General features: G+C 40.9%; 3 protein-coding genes across 7 annotated transcripts; 2 read left to right on the top strand and 1 right to left on the bottom strand.

Moving 5' to 3' along the window:
- The first annotated feature begins 513 nt into the window (after positions 1-513).
- Positions 514-6,045, top strand: LOC122875302 (hyaluronidase-1-like). Of its 2 annotated transcripts, none has more exons than XM_044194272.1 (4): positions 514-594; positions 3,172-4,096; positions 4,374-4,463; positions 5,548-6,045. In XM_044194272.1, exons 2-4 carry the CDS (start codon positions 3,182-3,184, stop codon positions 5,875-5,877), a joined length of 1,335 nt encoding a protein of 444 aa, XP_044050207.1. In that variant the 5' UTR covers positions 514-594; positions 3,172-3,181; the 3' UTR covers positions 5,878-6,045. The 2 variants fall into 2 exon arrangements, with proteins under 2 accessions (XP_044050207.1, XP_044050208.1); XM_044194273.1 differs by lacking the exon at positions 5,548-6,045 and adding an exon at positions 4,669-5,540.
- Positions 6,046-9,896: 3,851 nt separating this feature from the next.
- LOC122875245 (hyaluronidase-5-like) lies at positions 9,897-17,237 on the top strand. Of its 3 annotated transcripts, none has more exons than XM_044194175.1 (4): positions 9,897-10,035; positions 13,648-14,611; positions 15,504-15,593; positions 15,705-17,237. In XM_044194175.1, exons 2-4 carry the CDS (start codon positions 13,667-13,669, stop codon positions 16,116-16,118), a joined length of 1,449 nt encoding a protein of 482 aa, XP_044050110.1. In that variant the 5' UTR covers positions 9,897-10,035; positions 13,648-13,666; the 3' UTR covers positions 16,119-17,237. The 3 variants fall into 3 exon arrangements, with proteins under 3 accessions (XP_044050110.1, XP_044050107.1, XP_044050106.1); XM_044194172.1 differs by having other exon boundaries at positions 9,976-10,115; XM_044194171.1 differs by lacking the exon at positions 9,897-10,035 and adding an exon at positions 12,584-12,730.
- LOC122875246 lies at positions 10,952-21,482 on the bottom strand. Of its 2 annotated transcripts, none has more exons than XM_044194177.1 (6): positions 21,366-21,482; positions 20,520-20,558; positions 20,065-20,337; positions 19,105-19,347; positions 17,613-17,729; positions 10,952-11,611 (listed from the first exon to the last, which is right to left on the bottom strand). In XM_044194177.1, exons 1-6 carry the CDS (start codon positions 21,394-21,396, stop codon positions 11,577-11,579), a joined length of 738 nt encoding a protein of 245 aa, XP_044050112.1. In that variant the 5' UTR covers positions 21,397-21,482; the 3' UTR covers positions 10,952-11,576. The 2 variants fall into 2 exon arrangements, with proteins under 2 accessions (XP_044050112.1, XP_044050111.1); XM_044194176.1 differs by lacking the exon at positions 10,952-11,611 and adding an exon at positions 16,967-17,101.
- Between the last annotated feature and the right edge of the window lie 1,061 nt (positions 21,483-22,543).

The raw sequence follows: 22,543 nt of genomic DNA, 5'->3' as shown, positions 1-22,543 counted from the left end.
GTTATAAACTAAAAATGCAAAACAATTTGTTGCAAAATACTGATTTTAAGTACTTCATATATACCATCTCTCTTTTATCTTAATTGCATAATAAAGAAAGTGTCATGTGTATTTAACTTGAATAACTAAAATATTCATTGAACTTCATCTACAAAATATGTCTTTCTCCATCATCATTACTCCCACTGACCCCAAATTCAAAAATGTCCTCCCAGCTCTCTGTCGATGTTGATACCTAACTGTTTCACATGTGCTGTATATGAATTTTGATTGCATTGATGAGCTAATGTGTTCTTCTGTGCTGTGTCAACTTGTAAATGTAAATGAAACCATAATGAAATAGCAATAAACACAAAAAGCTGGTTAAATAACCAATACTGCCAGCATGCAGCTGAGCAAGGCACTGATCCCTGAACCCTCAACTCTTCCAACAACTGACTAAACGTGGAGTCCAGGCCCGACGTTAAGACATCGATCAGATAGCGATCAGAGTGAAGACAGTTCCCTCTGACACATGAGGCAGCAAAAACCAGAGATGTAGAGAAGTTTAGAAACAGCGATCTGTCCTTCACAGGTCACCGAAGAGAGCAGCAGGTAGGAACCGATGACTGATGTTTTAAAAATATGGAAATATTGCACAACTGCTTAAAATATGTATTTCACTTACTCTATCTGGTACGATAAAGGAGATTATTGGATATATATAAATAATATGGAATCGAACATCTGGACAATTTGTTTTGAGTTTTTGCAAATGTAGCGACAGTTAACTGTTAGATTGATTTCATGTTCTAAATATGTTCAAAATTAAAGCTAATTTGTGATTTACAGTCTGATTGTCAGGTGAAAACCTAACCCTAACCCCTGTGCCTACAAAATGTCAAAGTCTTTGGAAAATAAGAAATAAAAACCTTATGTTTAGTTTATATTTATTCAATCTTTAGCTACATACTTTTTATTCTTTATTTAGTAGAGTTTTGATTTGGTGTCACAAAGTTTATACAGAATCCTTTTTTTTATTTTATTGTATATTCTGTATATATACCAGGACGTCTGCCAACAAATTTCATTAGTTTATTTGTTTGGGAAAATGCTCACTGATCAACAGAAAAAAGAAAAGCTGTAAATGAGTCAGAGTTAGCCTAGAAAGCTATTTCTAATCTGTTGTTCCTGGTCAGATGTTGAAAAAGGCACACTAAAACAGAATGGTCTTAAAACTTCTTTTTAATATGTCCTAGAATTTCTTTAACCCTACAATTTTAATCAAAACAAGGAAATCAACAAATTAGAATGAAAACTTTTTAATCCTATACAGATGATATTTTATTGCTGATCCACAAACCTTCTGGACTCAGTAAACTAAACTTTTACACAAAACACCTGACTTGTTCAACTGTTTAGCTTACCCAATATTATGTACTGTTTAACTGTAAATGTATAACATCCACAAAATAGTTTGCATGTGCTGACAGTTGTGAGAGAAATGTGGTGAAATCATTGGTCATTAATCCAAAACGGTGGTCCTAGATCTCACTGTGAGACACGTTTACTGACGGCTGATTTGGAGCTTTGGCAGCCGAACAGAGGTCCTCTCTCGAGGTTTTTCAACACAAATCCAACCAACAAGAATACAGCAGGAAGTGTCTATAGGCGCCACATTGGGCGCGCCCATAGGCACAAACACACAGATACCTCATTGGCGTGTATCTATTGGTAAAAACCCTTATTTTCACTGTGGTGCAATTCACCAAACAATCATCAAACAATATCAAAACTGTTATTGTTCATTGTGACACAGATTAAGAGGATCTGAGATCTTATTAGACCCATCTTAAGGCCCTACACACTGCATGACTTTAGTCATCAATCCAATCCACAGACGGCTGACATGGAGCTTTGTCGACCAAAGTCAGCCTGCAGCAAAATTCTAACAGTGTCCAAAATTCAGGACCAAGTTCTCTCTGCTGCCAAGACCCATGACTACAAACCAACCAATCAGAATACGACATGAAATGACACAGAATACACTGGCCGGCACGACAAAAACACAAGAGCGAGCGGATGACATGCCTCAGCTCTCATTTACGTTTTTTTATTTAAGTCAAAGTGCTACGATTCCCCACACATTGACTGCACAATCTGACAGCCTCAGATTAATATCCTACAGTCTGACACAGACTGCAACCAAGATTTTATTAGACCCAAATATTTATTGCACAGAATAATTGTTATAGAATAATGACAAGCCTTGCTTTTACTGTGCTATTCTGTCTGCCACCAGGCACGATTTTTCCTTGAATATATTAAGGCTTGATTTGCGGCACAAACCTCTTTCCATTGTCTTATTACTATATGATAAATGTTCAGTATTGCACAGGCAAATCTGATGACACACTACTTCTATCTACACACGCTACGTTGTAGCTGCATTGAGTTTACTATCTGAATAAATTGGTCTTTTGATTTCTAGAGGGCTTTACTTCCCGTTAGCTACGGAAGCTAACCCAGTTCGCTTTTCTCAACACACACTAAAGAATTTCTATCTGCTTTCATGTCTCCATTATAGACTAAATGAATGAACAAACTCACACCTTTTCTCCTAATATTTTTAGTCTTCTAACTTTAATCCCCCCTCCAGCCCAACACCAACCCCTGCTATACTTACTAGTTTGTGTGAAGCAATAATATTACTGAAACTCTGTTATTACTATGCAGTGCACATCATTACAATAGCTTTTGCCTGTTCCCAAATTCAAAATAAAATTGTGATCATTTCAATCACCTCTTCCGTGAACATGCCTTTTCTTCGCTCTTATTTCCAAAGTGGTGTTGATCATTTCTTCATGGAGCTAGGCTCAGAGGAAAACGGAAAGCGTCAGTGCCGCAAACAATAATGCCACTTGGAAACGCTGTCTGTTGTCTGTTTCCACTTTAAGTAGCAAGATGAAACTTAAAGTTTTATTCACCTGCGGCTCTTGCGCGTAAGTTAATGGAGAGTCTCCGATGTTGGAGGTTTTTACTGTCCACTTCCTCTCCACAGTAACAGGTTTCTAACGGCCCTTGATATGGCAAACCCTCCATGTGAACATGGAGGCGGAGTGGATAGGGCGAGGATGTCAGGGATTGAATTGAGATTGAGCCGTATTTGTTGTCTTTCCTCCATTTGTCCAGAGCCATCGGGATGGCCCCACCCTTCCTGTCCTGTGTCGCCCTCTGTATAATCGGATCTATCACCACCATCCTCGCACTGCCGCCTACTGAGCCACCTCTGATCCACGACCACCCCTTTGTAGCCATATGGAATGCCCCCACCGACCAGTGTCAACAACTTCACATCCCACTGGACACCGCAGCCTTCCAGGCGGTGACCACACCCGCCGCAGTGCCTGGTCAGTTCCTTACCATCTTCTACGAGAACCGCCTCGGCCTCTACCCTAAAGTCAATACCGCCAAACGCAAGCTCTACAGAGGTGGAGTCCCTCAAAACGGCAACCTTACGGAGCATCTGGCCAAGGCCCAGAGTCAAATTGATCACTACATCTCCCAGGATTCCGCTCCTGGACTGGCTGTCATCGACTGGGAGTCCTGGCGCCCCCTGTGGGACCAGAACTGGGGATCTAAACGTATTTATCAGAAGTTGTCCATCACTCACGCCCTGCAGATGGCCCCGTTTTTATCATCAAAAACTATTTCTAAACTGGCAAAGAGCCAGTTCCAGCATGCCAGCCAGCGCTTCATGGAGAAGACCATCAGCCTCGGCATCGGCGAGCGTCCAAGCCGCCGCTGGGGCTTCTACCTGTTCCCCGACTGCTACAACTATGGCTGGGAGAAGCCCGGCTACACGGGGAAGTGCTCCACAAAGACCCAGAAGCAGAACAACCAGATGCTGTGGCTGTGGGAGCGCAGCACTGCCCTCTTCCCCTCCGTCTATCTTCACCAGACCCTGAGGAACTCCCCCAAGGCCACTCTGTACGTCCGCAACCGTGTCCAGGAGGCGCTGAGGGTAGCCGCGCTGCCCAAACGTCCATACACAGTGCCGATCTATGTCTACTCCAGGCCACTGTACCGGGACCAGACCCAGAAGTTCCAGAGCCAGGTGAGCCCGTTTGATTCCCGTTCCAGCTTGTGAACACGCTAGCCTGAAAGGTTTTTTTTAAAAACACTTCCTGCTCACAGCTACATCACCATATGACACTAAACTAACTGACAAAAAATAAATGGGTGATTAAATCTGTCAGCAGCAAGTTTCAAGTCTCTGTAACGTTGACTTTCATAGAAATGACCTGTTGTAGAAAAGAAACAAATGAAATCAATCTAAAAACTGATTATTAGGAGTGTAAGTGTAATCTGCTGTGTGGTTCGTCCTCTTTCAGATGGACCTGGTGAGCACTGTAGGAGAGTCTGCAGCTCTGGGAGCTTCAGGGGTCGTAATGTGGGGAGGAACCAAAGACTACAACAGCAAGGTAACCACAGTTTTCTGAAGCATATTCACTGGTTGGACTGGTCTGCTCCCAGTCATTAAAGGATAGATTTTCAAGTGTAAATATATATAATATATAATATATATTCATCCTGGCTGTGAAGTGATCCTTTACCAACTACACTGTAAGAGATGCACGACTGGAAATCCAGTCTTTTTAGTACAAACTTCCCTCTTTCTGTTTTCAGACACTCCTTCTTTGCTGAGCTGCAGTGGAGGGATAGTAGTAATAGCAGAAAGAAGCTGGAAATAATCACCAAGACTTGAAGACATGTCATTTTTAAAGTTTCTGTATCTGTATCTGTATCTGTGTCTGCAGCCATGATAACATACTGTGTGTGTAATACTTTTCACAGGTCTGAAAAGGGGAACCCAGATGACCAGGCTTTAATCAGCAAAAGATTTATCTGCCTTTGTTTCCTCTTTTAGGAGGAACAGACAGCCGTGACACTGCAGTGTGTTGCTATCTCAACTGACGGATGTGAAAGAACTATTACATTTTACTTTTCTGCTTGTGTGTGTGTGTGTTATCTTAATTTATTATTTTTTGATGTTAGCTGTCCTGTTTTTTTAATCAAATTATGGTATACTATATGATACAGTGTGGTATATATGATGAAGGTGTTTTTTAAATCCATCACTTAGTTCGTAGCCATGCTAACGGCAGTGGCAATGGCAATGTTGAAATTTTGTGCAGACATTTGGGTTCCCCAGAGAATCATACTGACTTTAGTGATCCTCTGACCTTTCCTCTAGCGCCACCAGCAGGTTGACATTTGAGGTGGATTACTGAATGGATTGTCATGAAATTTGCTATATATATTCAAGTTGATATACTGTTGATTTTTCTAATTCAAATTAAACATTTATTACTAAATTAAATACAAATTTCACTTTTAATTATGTGACTAAATTGATTTCAATTTCTTCTCTGGTTAATTTTTCCCAAATCGTCTTTCGCTAGGATACATTTCTCATTATTAAACTAAACTTAACCCGTAACTGACCTTTTCTTTCCGTCCTAATATACCTGAGTCTCACCTATAAACTCCACCCCCTCCCTTTAGGCTGCCTGTCAGTCTCTGTCCGAGTACCTGACGTCCACCTTCAACCCTTATATCGCTAACGTGACGGCAGCCACCATGCTCTGCAGTCAGGTCTTGTGCCAGGGGAAGGGCCGCTGCGTCAGGAAGAGCTATGACTCCGGCCACTACCTGCACCTGAACCCCGCCTACTTCAGCATCCTGCGGTCTGACAGGAAGTACGTGGTGGTTGGTGTCCCCTCCGCCGCCGACCTGGAAGCCTGGGCCGAAAACTTCACCTGTCAATGCTACGCGGGGCGGAGCTGTTCACCCAGCCTGTTGCGTCCGGCCACAATCAAGCTAATCTGGGTTTAATCTGTTTACTGTTTTCAAAACTGCGCCCCCTGCTGATCCGCATATTTCATTATCATGACGCAATGTGATCATTAAATGTGACATTAGTCTTTCCCAAATCAGACACAATACTGATTTATTTGAATCGAAAACCAAAAGGCACCTTAATAAATGCTTTTCTGAAGACAATGTTTTGCATTTTTTTGGTTTCATTGACAAACCGTTCTACACTGAACAGAACAGCAAAAACTGAGGAACAGATTAATAAAATCAGATCAGGGAAAAAAACAAGGTGATACTTCCAAAGACAGAATGGAACTGTGATTTTCTTTCAGGCATGGGTGAAATCAAGGCCACTTAATCGAGTCTTAGACAAGTTCAAGTAGTTTTGAGATTGTGTCAAGACTAAATGGACTCGAGACCAAGTCAAGACAAGATATATCTTCAATTGCTCAGTACAGTCCTTTGGATTAAAAAAGTCTGAAATGTGATAGGAACAGAAAACAATTGAAATCTGTCTATATTTTGCATTAGTTGCGTAATTTCAACTCTGAGAAAAAAATAGTATTATATTAGAAAGGAAATATTCTTGCTGGGATTGGTTCCAGCCCCCCACAACCCTCTAAGGATAAGCAGGTATAGCTAGTGGATCGATAAATAGGTGGAATTTTTAAAGTTAACTATGAAAGTCCTCTATCGTTCCACACAGTTGTGCATAAAACTACACGTTTAAAATGAGGACATGGAAAAACACCCATGAGTCAGATTCAGAGACAAGTCCGTGTCAAAACACTTCGGTGACACTGCGCCCTTGAGACAGAGTCAAATGCCCACAAGACTGTCCAAGTCAAAACAACCACAAGAAGCCTGGGTCAAAACTGAGTCTGAGACAAGTCTGAGTCAAAACACCCACCAGACAGAAACTAAGAGAAAAACACGCCTCAAGACCGGACTCAAGTACTACAGCCCTGATTCACAACAATCTGACTTTGCACTCAGACGTTGGTTACAGTAAATCCTACGCCTGTTTCATATTAGTCACACTATCACAACATGAACTAAGGCATATTTGAAATGAAAGTAACATTTAATAAGATATTAAGGATTAAAAGAAGGTATGAATTTTGGGGGATTTATTTTTTGGATTGTGTTTGCTTGATCGAGTCTAAGCCTATCATACTGAACTCAGCCATCTTTGCCCACTTTTCTGGCTGGATGTTGGAGGTGAGCAGTGAACACAAAATCGGTGGTGTCTGCCATTTGTAGTTCTGTTTGAATTCTCTAGTAAGAGTAACAGACCTCTCTCACTGCGGACATTTTGACTTGTCATAGCATTAAAGCTCAGGTAAAATTAATAACATGAGTGATGGATCCTTTCCATTTAGGTGTGTCAGTACAACATAAACATAAAGTGCAGTCATTATGATGCTATTAAGTATGTCTGTATCTGACAATAGAAAATATCTGTTGTCTAGATACCTGCTCGTCTGTGAATAAGAAATTAGGGTACGGTCAATTTACTATATATACAGAACAGTGAACAAGTGAATGAGTGAACAAGTGAACAATTTCAAATTCCATCCAGGATTCAAAACATCCTTTTTGAACCATTTGGGTGATGTCACAGACACTACGGCCATGTTAAGTTGAGCAGGCTATACTAAATATTACTATTAACGCTGGACAAGTTGTACACTATGAACACTATGTTATAGCTGGGTAAGTCGATACAAGTAAAATATCTGCAAGTAAAAGCAAAGACATGCTAGACGGACGACCTGCAGCTCTCTATTACATCAATGACACACAGATAGCTGGTGCCCTCTAGCAGAAGTAAGTGTAAGCCATTGGCAAATGACTGGATGTAAATGGAGCTAATGCAGTTCATGACACTATAGACGTCCTAACTAAGAGACGTCTACCCCTAATATGTTTACGGTTCTGGAAAATGTTCTGTGCAAATTTCCCCAAATGCTACAGTTTGTCATGCACAAAGACATTATTACTTTACCTGCCATGTTTAATCAAGCAGTAGCCTTCAGCCATTTCCTGTGCTCATACATACCCCTGGCATTAAAATGTATTTGGATATATTACCTGGATTAGGAAAAACGCATGTTAACGCCAGGTGTAAATGCATGCAGAATGCACTGTGATCAGATCTCAGCCCGTTGAAATGCAACCCGTACAGCGTGACCACATCCTTCGCCCAGCAAGTTGAAAGGTCACCTAACTCCTTCTCTTCCTCCTAACTAAGACAACCCTTCCTCAGAAAAGGAAAAATAAGTAGAGCCCATACAGCAGCATTGCTTTCCTTGACCTTGGACCCGCTATGTCTGTTGAAAAGTCAGCCAGCCCCGCCTAACTAATTTGCAAATTCAGATCCAATCGCAATGAGGGCACAATTGAGATTTTAATACCAGGTGTAAATACAAAGATCCATCATCCAGATAATGTTTCCAGATACAGATCATATGTTAATGGGGCCAAAAGGTCAGTGCAACTTGGATCAAAATTCAACAAATTTCTGATTTGAACTTTCAGCGAAACGCTTGCCTTACAAAGTGCACCAGACACATTAGCGCAGATGCCAGGAAAAAAAAAACAGACCATACACAACAATGTAGGAGAGAATGTGACCGTGGCTTAAAAGAAGCCACTAGCTACAAGCCCATGACCCTGTTAGTTTAGGACACGTCCCTTCTAATTTCTGATCACATGACAGCAAATAAACACTACAACATTCAAAAGATTACACTATTTACTATGGATTTTATGTGTTTGCAACCCATTTAAACTGTCTAAACAGAAAAGAAAAATAACTACCTATAATGACTTGTGTGTTTATCAGAATTAGTGATTTTGTGTACATCTCCCATAGACTGTAATCAGCAAAATTAGAGGTAAACCTCTTCCATTTGTTAGACCCTTGTTGACTGAAAATAATAATAATAATAATAATAATAATAATAGTAATAATACTAATACTAATAATTATGCCCTGATGGCACGGTCACCTTTAAATTCAAGCCTCGACTTTGGAACGGCCAGAAGGGCCCCACCTGAGGCTCTAAGGCTGCGAGTGGGTTCATATGGGGTCAACATTTCCATTATGTAGATGGGGCCAGACCCACACGTGCTTTAAAAGTGATCAGTAAAATTTTAAAATCAATTCTAAAACGAACAGGGAGGCAATGGAGAGAAGCCAGGACTGGGGTGATATGATGTCATCTGTTAAAACCAACGAGAAGCCTAGCTGCTGCACTCTGAACTAGTTTGAGGCAAGAGAGTGACGTTTGGTTGATGTCAGAAAGGAGTTACGGTAGTCAAGTCTAGAGAATGACTCTTTCCAGGTCAGAGTGTAAGAGCACTGGTTTGATTCTGGAGATGGTTCTTATTTGGAGGAAACAGGACTGGACAACTTTTTTGATTGTGGTTTAAAGCTTAGATCTGAATCAAACAGTCCCCCCAAATTTCTGCCAGTGGGCTTCACATTTGCAGACAAGGGACCAAGGCTATTCTCAATTAGACTGATGGGATTTGGGGGACTGAACAATATGATTTCTGATTTTGAGTTATTGATTTGAAGAAGATTTTGTGCCATCCAACAGTTGACATCACTGAGGCAGTCTAAAACAGCAGCTAGGCTTTTTGGGTCACTAGGTCTCAGGGGAAGGTATATCTGTGTGTCGTCTGCATAGCAATGAAAAGAGATGTTGTGATGTTGAATGATTTGGCCAAGTGGAAGCATGTAGATAGAAAATTTAATTGATATTATGCTGAGTTTTAACTTGGAGCAGCTTCGTCGTATGATTCATCACTCTGATGATGAAACTTAGTCCATTTCCTTCAGTTCAGCACATTTCCAACCACAGATGACCAAGTTCAAACTGTCTCTGCATTTTTTGCGTGTCAGGACAGAGGCCTCAGATATGAGCAGCAGTGTGTCCACACATTGTCCTCATCCTGGAGCTTCCTCAGATATCTTCCTCCAGGCAGGGAGGAGGGAGCTTGTCCTCAGCCTGGAACACATCAGGACGTCCAAATAAAAAACAGAACACCTCAGGCCTGCAAATCTTTCTGCTCTGACGTTTCCACGTTTCGAAGTGTTCCTGTAATTGAAGCTCCTGCAACAGCTTATTTAAGGAGGAGCTATTTCGACTCCCAAAGGAGAGCGAGGTTAGTGTTTATGACAGGTAATAATTTCATGACTCACCGAGTGAGCAGTTTGAACAGCAGGAAGTTGGACCCGAGAGCAGGTTGGTGCTTAGTTATTGACATCTCATTTAACTGTCTCATTTAGGTTCAAAGGTTTATTTTTGTTCTGAGAGTTTAACCCAAACACTACTTGGATTGAGTTTACGAGCAGCAGTGACATTGTTTCTACTTTGAAAATAAACCGATAGGAGTGTAATTTAATTTATTAACTCTGAATTTACAGAAATCCTAAAAATGTCAGGCTGTAACCTGCCTCGAGACAAAGATACTGTAGTTTCACATCAGGCCCTGTGACTTTGTAAAGATACTTAAGCTAACACTGTGAAGAGTGTGTAAAGTAAGCTTTTAACAGCAAGTACTGTGTTTACAGTGATTAGTCCATTAGTTAGTTTTATAGATTTATAGAAGCCCAAAGCTATGGCTATGAGAGACTGAAGACAGCTAACTCTAAATAGAAGGAAATGTCTTTATAGCGTTTGTGAAGTGTCTGGTTTCAGTTTGCTCTTTTTGTTTTTAACTGAACCTTCCTGAGTATTGATATTATCAGACAAATGCCAAAAACGTACCATAGATACATGAATATCAGCATATGTAATGGCTGATGGGGAAAATGGAATATTATTAGAAAAAAATACTAAATCAGATTTTAAAAAATATATTATTATTATTATTATTATTATTATAATTTGGATATCTTTTTAAAATATATCAGCCTGACAATATATCATCTGTATGCCCTGCTTGCTACCAAACCAGCATCACGGCATACATATGATCATTCAGTCAAGTCATTGTAGGCTGACCAAGGTGCTTTCTGTACAAAAACATAGATTTAATAATAATAAGTGTAAAAGGCAAAATAAAAGCAATCATGTAGTTGTGTTAATATTAAAGGAAAAGTTTAATATTGACCAGGAAATTTCTGACACATAACCCCCGGTCTGGTGCAGTCTCTATTTGCAGCAAACAAGCTCTGATAATCCACTGTGCACTATCTGCCCAGCAGCAAACAGCAGACACGGTTAGAGACTGGAAGTGGAACATTTAGCAGCTAAAGAGTCCACGTTCATCAGGTGGACACAAACACCACTATAATGACATGTTCATGTTGCTCTATGTCTGCTGGATATCCTAACATTTTCAGACAGCAGAGGTTGTTTTTGTTTTCAAATCTTCAGTTTTTCTGAAGACAAGTTTTCTGCCCTTGGCCACAGAGAATCTCTAACAGAGCAGCTGGAGGTAAATTGCCTTGCATAAGAGGTCCACAGTCTCAGTCAGTGATGGAGGGGAAAGTGTTGTTGACATTTCTTAATTTTAACAGGTTGGTTTGTTGCTGCTATGAAGTGAGAACATCAGAGATACAAACTGAAGCTGCTGAGGTTTCATACCTCATACATTACTGAGTCAGCTCTTTGTCTTCAGGATATTAAAAACACATAAACCTTTCCTGAAGTCAGGCAAGTGGTGCTGTATCACCGCTGTCATATGAAAAACTCCATGATTTAACTTGAACTGAAGGTCTCTCTCATCTGCTGGGCTGAAAAAAAGAAATATGTGGTGGTTAAATAAGCGTGTTATATGCCAAACATTAGGGTTTACTTTCGCTCAAACTAACAATCAAACTTGCATTCAGCTGCTGCAACAGGCTGCTGTTCACTTCAAGGACAAGTAAAAAAATGGATGATAAAGCTACAAATTCTTGCACAGTCCACAACAACAAATCAAGCAGTTTACCATTGCAGGATTGTTTTGCTCTAGCTCAACTCAACATCTCCACAGAGACTCTCCTTGCATCTCTTGTAGTGTCTTTCCCAGGTGTTGTGATTAATAACAAGTCCTACACATGCCCTGATCTACCAAACTAAAAGACTCAAACTCCAACACACGTGCATATAGACCCTAAAAAGTTCACTTAAAAAAATGAAAGGTACCAATGATCAAGGACACATTGTTGGGATCAATATAAAGCTGTAATGTTTGTGAATAGAGCAGGAAAACTGGCTGATATTTTCAATTACGATCAGCTGACAAACACACAAATGGATGATTTTTCATCAAGTCAATCTCTTAAATTATATGGACCTTTCATTTTGTTTTATTGCTAGGTAACAGCTGTTCCAAGCTTACTTCCTGTCAGTTCTTCACATTCTGCAGGAAATACACTTGGATCCACTTAGAATGTTTATTTTTGAAACTATTAATCTATTTTCAAGAGAATCATTTGCATTGTCAAAAACAAATTACTGTTTGGGCCTTTACTGGCTTACATGCAATTGAACCTACTGATAAATGGTGACTGTTGCTATTTTTAAACCATAACTGACTGAACTTTTAAAAACCTTCAGTCTTTCTGATCTTCAAAACTCCCCTGTATGATGTGATTGGCTTCAGACACATAGAATTTCCAACATCTCACAGGAAAGTCTTTCAGAGTCACTTTGGGTTCGCTTTTTCTTATGAAATCTGAGGTTGATATGAGTTTTTTTTTAAAAACAGCAACAAATTCTACTTGCTGTGATGATGTCAGAAAGCAACATTTAAATTTAAATTTGTAAAAATACATCAGTCATTTTGGGGCCTGCTGCTTTACTTCTTTGCTAAGACTTTGAAGAGGGACTTCACCAGCTTATTGCTCCATTTCCTGGTGTTGAACCAGGTAAGCTGTAGAGTAGGTGTGAGGTCATCGTCCTCTCTACATCATTAGCCTAAAAGCTAATGCTAATTCAATCAAATCCTGCAAATTTGAAAAGATTGCTACTAGATTGGAACAAGACTAAGAGTCTACATCAGTTCTAGCGGATAAACCAAAGTATTGGACAAATTCAAATTTTGACCTGATGATGGCGCTAGATGAAAAGTTAAGGAACAACCAAAATGATAACAATTCATCCGAAGGGGGACCTGAATGTCTACTCTGCATCAAATTTCATGGCAATCCATCCAATAGTTGTTGAGATATGCCAGTCTGGACCAAAGTGGTGGACTAACAAACTGACATTGCCATCCCCAGAGCCATGCAGCTAGCATGAATAATAATAATTTTATGTTATATATGTTGTGTCATCTTGTATTATATATAGTATATCATCTTGATTCAGCTCTTCACTGAAACTCAGTGTTTCCACTGAGTGAAATATTTACCCAAGTCTCCATGTTTTTTAGGGCTGCACCATTCAATCAGATGGAAATATTTGACATGTCTGCTGCAACTTTTTAGACACATTTCCGCAAAATTCATGTTTGGTTCCTTAGTCCTTAGTTAATCAACACATTATGTAAGGCAGAAGGAAACGCGTCTTATATCAAATCTGCTCCTGTCTGCAAACTGCTGGATTTGTCAGATGTCAAAAAATGTGTTTAATACGTTTAAACCTTTGAAGATTTGTTTGTTGTTGTTTTATTGTTGTCCCTTTTGGGTAGAACATTTATGGACCAAAAGCATAAAAGTAGAGTGAGAACCATATCTTGAATTAGGATACAATTTACTCACAAGCAAAGCTAGATTTATTTAGAGCTGCAGAAACTCATTCTGACCTCCTTATTTTTCTGACTTACGTTTCTTCTTCCTCACAGATGAGATTACTGTCTCAAAATGAACCAAGTCAAACTGCTTGATGACAAACAGCATTTTTTCTCCATCTTCATCACCATGGTGGCCCTGCTGAGCTCTGGCCAGGCCTTACTGAGGACGGATCCTCCTATCCAGCCCGGCCACCCTTTCTTGTTCATGTGGAACGCCCCAACTGAGCTGTGCGACATTCGCTTCGGCATGCCACTCGACCTCTCCTACTTCCATTTCATCAGCAGCACGCTGAAGACGGCAACCAACCAGAGCATCTCCATATTCTACATCGACCGCTTCGGCATCTTCCCCTACGTGGACGAAGACACCGGCGAGATGTACGACGAGGGCCTGCCTCAGCTCATAGACATGCAGGAGCACCACGAACTGGCTGAGGATGACATCGAGTACTACATCCCTGGCGACCAGCCGGGCCTCGCTGTGCTTGACTTTGAGGAGTGGAGGCCGCAGTGGGTCCGAAACTGGGGCAGCAAAGACATTTACCGACAGATTTCCATTGAAATGGTAAAGAAGAAGAACGCATCGTTGGCCGACGACGAGGCAGAGGACCAGGCGAAGATCGTTTTCGAACGCGCAGCAAAGAGGTACTTCCTCCGATCCATCCACATCGGGAAGAGGCTGAGGCCCAACAAACTCTGGGGTTACTACCTGTACCCCGACTGCTACAACTACAACTACAACCAAAACATGACGGGCTTCACTGGAGAGTGTCCCGCCATCGAGAAGGACAGGAACAATGAACTGATTTGGCTCTGGAGAGAGTCAACAGCGCTCTTTCCATCCATCTACCTGGAGCTGGCGCTCAGAGACTCCCAGCAGGGCCGGCTGTTCGTCCGGCATCGCATCCAGGAGGCCATGAGGGTGTCAGTGCTCCCCAACAGCTCCTACTCCATCCCAGTCTACGCCTACATCCGACCCGTGTACAAGGACAGCGCCAATGACTACATGTCAGAGGTGAGACACACCTGTGATTGCTAAAAAAGGCGACCTTTATTCAGTGGATTATTAGTTACTTATACCACTGCAATAGAAAGTACTTGTTTCTGATTGACCACGGTATACTGTAAGCCTGATAATTCACTCTGAGGTGTCTCAGAGAAAATAATACTCTCACTCTTCACACTTTACGTTGTGTAATTTTTCACCTTCCCGCCATCTATTATTGTTTAAAATCAGGACACAATCATCACGCATTATCAAGTACTTTAATCTGAAAGTATTTTTTGTTGGTCGACGGTTGCCACTTGAAATCATGATGGTGTATTAGGACTCCAGAATCTTCCTGCACCAGAACAAACAAACTACTTTCTGAAATTGCGGAGACATTAAAATGCATGAAAATCAATAAAAGCTTTTCTGGGCTCCGTTTCCCAAAAGCATCTCGGCTAAGACAATTGTAAAATCCACCTTACAACCCCTCTTAAGTTTAAGAGGTGTTTCCCAAAATGTATTGTAACTTAAGACGCACCTCCTGACGATTTATGTATTCAGTGTTCTCTTCAGCACCACAGACAACCAACGTTAAGAGGCGCTTAATGCAGTGTGCGTGCACTCGCTCTGAAGTACAATGTTGGGAAATGAATGTAAAAATGTATGAGAGTTCATGGAAACGTTCTTAGAAAACACTCTTAAGATCTTAAGATCAACTGGTATCAGGAAATGGAGGCACTATTGTTTCAAAAAGTGGGTATTTTTTAGTGAAAAAAATTCGCCATCTTGAAAGTTAACAGTTTTCATATGTTGTTCATATATATTTTAAATATAATCTTATTTTAGTGTTGAACCTTAATGAGGAGTGTTGCTGTTTATCAATCCACACGAGGGCTCTCCTTCATTTTGTTTGCAGTCCGATCTGGTGAACACCATCGGAGAAGCTGCTGCTCTCGGCGCTGCTGGCGTCGTTTCCTGGGGAGACATGAATGTCACAGACACAGAGGTAGAAACTGACATCATTCTGGGGTTTTCTGGGAAGGTTTTTAAACTTATTCTTCTGTTTGCAACTTTACTTATCAGCCACTAACTGACTTAATATCCCCAAATCCTGTAGGACTCCTGCTTTGATGCTCGACGCCACTTGGAGCAGGTCATGAACCCGTACATCCTGAACGTCTCCACAGCAACGCAACTCTGCAGCCAGGCCCTCTGCCAGGGCCGAGGTCGCTGTGTGAGGAAGCACTGGGACGACGACGTCTTCCTCCACCTCGACTCGCGGCGTTACCGGATCCAGCAGCAGCGCCGCGGCGGCCTGCTGACCGTGAGTGGCGGCCTCTCACAGGAAGACGTCAACTGGTTCGACCGCAGCTTTGACTGCATGTGCTACAGCGAGGAGCCGTGCAGATCGGTCCTGACGCTCAACGTCATCCATGAGGCCATCATCACCACGAGGAATCAAGGTGCTGACAGGCCCGGCCCCCTCCTGCTGGCGATGATACTGCTCTGTCTGAAGTATGTCATGATGTAAATATCAATCAATGGCACAAACCTGATACCTGTGATACAGGACGTGTGGTTGCAGACGGTTAAAGGACAATTCCACTGTTTTTCAGCATGTTCTTTCTTTTATTTCTGACTGTTTTTACCTGCGTTTAGATATTTTTAATTCAGTTTAGCCAAATTATTATTCAAATTATCTTATTCACACAACTTTCTTTCGGAATATGCATGAATACAATGTAAACTAAAAAAGGTTTAAAATGTATCATTATTATCAATATTATTATTATTATTATTATTATTATTATTAAGGTCTTAACATGAGATTTTAGCCCTTTAACATAAAACAAACAAATTGGCAAATTTCCATTAAACATAACTACATACAGCTTTTCTACAAAACAATTCTCAGGACCACTTACTAGCTTCTTCTGGAGCTTTCAGCAGTTTGGTACAGACATTCATAATCCCCAACGGATGAATCCTAATGACTTTGGTCATCTGACTTTTTCTCTAGCGCCACCATGAGGTTGATACTTTTGTAATTGTAATAACTCTCAGGATCTCCTGACGTTTCATCTAATGCTTACTTATGACATTCCCATCAGCCTCAGCTGTACTTTCTGTTTAGTGTCAATTAGCAAATGTTAGCATGCTAACACACTAAACTAAGATGGTAAACATGGTGAACAGTATAACTGCTAAACGAGCATGTTAGCATGCTGATGTTAGCATTTAGCTCAAAGCAGAGTGATGTGAAGGACTGACAGCAGAAGCAAAGCATAAGCCTGTTGACACTTTAGCAGTTCATGTGGCTAAAGTGTCTGAAATGAAAGAAATAATCGAAATTGTGCAGCTTCAACCAACACACACACACATGCACACAAACAGCATGTGCCGCCTCTTCAGTTCAGAAAGCTTGCTCAGTGATGACATCAGCAGTGACATCATACAGTCCCTGACCACCTTTAACACTGGGGTCCATCTCCATGAAAATGGCTGGTTTGTTTCCTGTGGACGGAGTTAAGAAGCATGGATGGAGTTAGGGATTTGAACATTTCTGTGTGGGTGTATTCAGTTCCACCAAAATGTTGCTTCGGGGCATTTTCTTCCCCAAAAATGAAAGAGATTAAAGATGGCTGCCAAACAGAGTGACATTTGGTTCCACTTTATTTGAAGCAGGACAGCAACAGCCTCCCTTTGTCTCCCTTTCAAGCCTAGCTTCATGGGGGAAAAAAGGAAAAAGTGCCAACAAAACTAAGTTGACTTTTAACTTGAAAAGATAAAATTCAAATTTGCATTATAAAGCATAATAATTCTAATGATGTCAACTCTTCTTTCATTGGCTGTGAGGGCCGTTGGATTTTATCTTCAGCTGATCTCTTGTTACTTAGCAGAGGACCAGAGGGATTCAGTTCTTTTACATCACACATTTGGTCATTCAGAGGCGCACTGAAGGAAGACAGCGTGTAAATGTGGAACTGAATGCACAGTGTGTGTGTGTGTTTGTGTGTGGTTTTACCTGTCCTCTTGCTGCAGTAGATAGACACCATCAGGATGGTAGAAATGCAGTACGGACAGATGACCACTAGATGGCAGAGCAGCCTGACCACAGACAGAGCAGAATCTGGATGTGGATCTGGAATAGAAACCAGGAGCCTTTACAGCCCTTGCATTCATTCTGTGCAAAAATATATTCAGATGTTTATAGGAGTATAATATGAGGCTTCGGCAGGCCGAAATAGCCAAATTGAGAGGATATCTTCCGAAGTCACAGTCTTTTCAGTGTGAAATTCCCTCTTTCTGTTTCTATTCCTTCCTACTTTGGAAGAACTCTGACTCGTTTTGTGTTTTTCCGGACGAGATCCACTTAGTTGTTCTCATTTACACGTTTTTCTGTTTTTGTTGTCAGACAACGGAACAAGTATAAAACAGTGATTTAGTTGCGACTCACAAGTACTACATGTTAACCGGCAGTCATTCCCAAGCTGCTTCCAGCAGTGCTAATCAAATCATTATTTTATGATCATGATCAAGGGCGAAATCTTCAGTCAGACATTTGGGGGGACCAAACAGGTTGGGGGGGTAGGTGGAACCCTAAAACAAACACACACACACATTAAAATAAAGCACTAATAGCTCATGGTCAGTGTTGCTGATCTGTGCCCGTACTAGCTCCTATTTGTATCCAAATATGCACACATCTGACACACAGTCTGTGTATGAGCATGTTTTGTAAAAACAATGAAACACTAAGTATTTCTCTGTATTAACTCTTTGACCAGCAGCTACATGTTAGATGTTAAGTAAAACATAGAACACACACAGGACACAGGGTGGTAAGGACCACAGACAATGCACACTCTGGTGCACAGAGGTGTGTTTTTACCAACAATAACCTGGTCAGTTCACTGCGACAGTTTAGTGACAAATCAACAGGCCCAGTTTTCAAAAGACAACTAAGAGAGTGAAACTCGCATCATCCTCCAGCCTGTTGCTGTACATTGAAAAACACCCGACCAGATGTGTTCATCAAGCGCAGTAACACACGGGTTTATATTTAGCATGTACATCGGTGATGCTGGAATTTAAACAGACTGTGTTTTCCCCTGTGTGGTAGACCTGTGAGCGATCACTTGTGCATGGTGCACAGCTGGTGTGTTCACTGTTGCTGGTTAACATGTAAACCAACAAAAAGCAGGAAGAGTTCAGTGAGCATCCAGTGCTTTTAGAGGCATTTGATGACTGGCCATTACAAATATTGATAATAATAAGAAGAAGAAGCAGTCTTACAATAATAAGCTTGACTTATGAGAGTTATTATCTTGAGCTGAACTTTAGAAGTCATTTTTTACACAGAACTGGGCCGTGTTATTTTTCATCACTTCACAGCCAGAATGGTGTTACACACAGCAACAACTCTTTACGTGTACATATTGACGTGTGAGGGTTGTAATAAGACATATATAAAAACTGTCATAATACAAACAGAAAGTGAATATCAGTGTCCTGACCTCTGACACTCAGCCAGCTCTTCGTTGATTCTGAAAACAGACCGGTAGAACACGAGTAGAGACCTTCATGAGACCGCTGGACATCACTGATGGTAAACTCTCCTGTGAATCCAGTTCCAAGGAAGCTCCCATTCCTGAAGAAATACACTGTTTGTGTGGCACTATCTCTGGTTTTACAGTGCAGAGTGACATCACTTCCTGCAATCACAGGAAGTTTGGGCAACTCCAGGATCACAGAACGATCTGAACAAGAAAACACAGACCAGTTAATCAAATTAGACCAGAGCCATATACAGAGTTAGGAAATTTAGACAAGAAATATATAGACAGGTTCCCCATTTACAAACAACTGAGGATGTGTACGCAGCAGGGGGATAGAAAACACATTGACACAATGTCATGATGGCTTAATTATGGACATTTTCCATATTTAGAAATAGAGCAACTTCCTCGAAACCAGTAGAATTACTGTTTAGAGGTAAATGCGTATGTGGCATTCATCCTTGCATTTCCAACATGCCAGACTACACAAAGTTAGCTCTTGCAGGTAATGAGACATGACGTGTGTCATCATTGATCACAGATTCTGTCAAATGTTTGAATATTAAATACACAGTATGACAGTATGAGTACCTTACAGCTGGCATTTCTTCCTGCAGTTTCAGTGGAAAACCAGGGCTCTGACCAGACTGCTGAAACTAATCGCTAATTCTGCACTCTGAGCTGAACATTTTCCGCCTACTACTTTTGCGATTCCTGCATTTTAATGTAGAAAAACAACCCATGTTGATTTCCTCATAAACTCTCGGCCATTCCGGTTTGTTTTCTACCTCTGTATGTGCATGCATCTCACTGATGATGTTGCTCTGAAACCCATTTATACAGAAAGAGTTAGTCCAGTCAGACCAATACAAACACGGGGACAGACACCAGGCAGGATGAACAGGTTCGTTTCTGTACCTGATACGCTGATGTTGACCTGGGCACTCCTCTGTCCAGCTCTGGTTTCACACCAGTAAACTCCAGTGTCTGTCGGGAAGAGAGTCGGGATGATGCAGGACGTGCCATTAATTCTCCCAAAGTCTTGTTGACCTCCACCACACGTCTGTGTCTGTCCCCCTGCAGTCCTCTTCACTGTCCATCCATCCACTGTCTGTCCATCTTCAACACAGCTCAGAGAGACAGAGTCTCTTCTAAAGAACAGCTGACGGTTTTGACTGACATTCAGAAAGACTGGAGGACAAAACGACAGACAGACAAAGTTAATTGTTGCTATTTTTGTAGGTGTGTGTGATTTAATGTCCTCCTTCTTGTGTCAGTGTCGAAACTAAAATAAACTAAACAGACGGAAACACAGACAGACAGACAGACAGACAGAAATTTTTATTAACATTATTGAAGTGTCTTCAGCTCACCCGCAGACACCACCAGTCCAAACAGCAGCACAGGCAGTCCTGCAACAGGAGGACAGGGTTAATAAATGTGAGCATGATTACAGCAGTTCAGAGGACAATGTAGGAGACAAAGGATCTGAGATCAGTCCAGACCTTCCAGCCTGTGGCCTTCATCGCTGCACTAGGTGATGGAACTGGGGAAATTTCAGTATATCGTGACAGAAAAGGGAACCACATGAAGCTACACAAAGAAGCAGCAGGAAGGAGAAAAGAGCAATACGGGCAGAATGTGGACTTCCTGCTGCTTTCACAAATACGCAGGAGACAACATTCAAGTGATTCCATTTTTTCTGCTGAGAATCTTTTCTGAAAAAACACCAGACTAAATGTGAAAGGTTCGTATGTGTAATAATAATAATAAACATTATTTATAGAGCACTTATCGAAACAAAGTACATAGTGTTTCACAGAGAGAGAAATGAAATGCCACAGCGAATGATAAAATACATAAAAACAATAAAATAAACAGACAGCTCAGAAGAGGAAATGCTTTCCGACACAAACGCATTTTGAGAAGAGACTTAAACGAAGACACTGACTCAGACAACCTCATTTCTTCGGGCAGGTTGTTCCAGAGCCTCGGGGCCCTGATAGCAAAAGCTCTGTCCCCCTTAGTTTTCATCCTGGACTCAGGAACAGACAGGAGACCCTTACCCGAAGATCTCAAACTACATAAAGGTTCATAAGGGATTAAAAGGTCTAAAATTTAGTCTGGAGCCTTAAAAGTAATCAACAAGATCTTAAAATCAACCCTAAAACAAACAGGGAGCCGATGTAAAGAGGCTGAATCAGGGGTGTTTGACTCACCGAGGAGCAGAGAAATAGACGGAGCCTTCATGTTGTCTGGATGATGAGTCTGTCTTTGTGTCTCTGAACATTTGCCTCACACTGAAATATTACACAACACAACATCTGGTTTCTGAGGATTCACAAATGAAGAAACATTTGTTGGGTGAGTCATACAGAAAGAAACCAGGGAAACTGAAAGGTTAAGGTCTCAGCTACAAATAAATATGTTTTGATGTACACAAATGTTTTCTAAAATTAGGTGATTTGTGGTAGAAAAGGTTTCAGTCGTAGTCATCTGGACACTGTTTTCAGAATCAAGACGTTTCGGCTCCCATCCGGAAGTCATTCTCAATTGGGAGAATTCGGGTCCCCCGGATGGGAGCCGAAACGTCTTGATTCTGAAAACAGTGTCCAGATGACTTCGACTGAAACCTTTTCTACGATGGAACACTCCTGGACGAATGAGGGACTACACAGTCTTATTTTGAAGAATTTGGGGCAGAAAACCTTGGATCTAGGTGATTTGTGATTAAAGTCATGTTGTGCATTTGTTAAAAGGCTATAGTTACAGAAATTAAGCAAACAATAGAAACTATTTGAACATTTAATTCAAAAAAGAACCAGAAAATATGAACATTTCATAGAATATCCAAATAACAAACATTTTTAAGCAATTCAGTAGGAATATCTAATTCCCTTTTCCCATTGTCCATTCAAATGAATAATAATTAACTAACAATATAAACATTGTTTTTAATCTTTCAAAATAGTAGGCCAAGTATAAACAAAATATACATTAACTGTACAGGAACAAGAAAATAGTTGTTAAAAACATGTAGTATTTGAGTAGAAATATTTAATCATAACACTAATGAAGATAATAAAAACCCATTACAATGTAGTTTGTACAACGCACATCGTCCCCGTAATGTGACAAAGTGCATTTAGTTTTAACACACACACTAGTAAAGCAGTGTGTGCGGGCCTGTTTGTGTGTCTGACAGCTAAGTCTGCATAGGGAACGTTTGGAGATTTTGTACTCTGCCTAAATTATATAAATATAAATATTTTGCCACACAGCTGAGCGGTAAACTGCCATTTTAGCATGAAAAACAACTGCAAGAAACAACTGCAGGTGAATAGTTGATCTAGTTACATTACTGTAATAACAGCAACTCAAGTTCAGACTTCAGGCA

The sequence above is a fragment of the Siniperca chuatsi genome, linkage group LG4 (genome assembly GCF_020085105.1).
Source record: "Siniperca chuatsi isolate FFG_IHB_CAS linkage group LG4, ASM2008510v1, whole genome shotgun sequence".
Classification (NCBI taxonomy): Eukaryota; Metazoa; Chordata; class Actinopteri; order Centrarchiformes; family Sinipercidae; genus Siniperca; species Siniperca chuatsi.
This window is presented reverse-complemented; position numbering and strand designations above follow the sequence as displayed.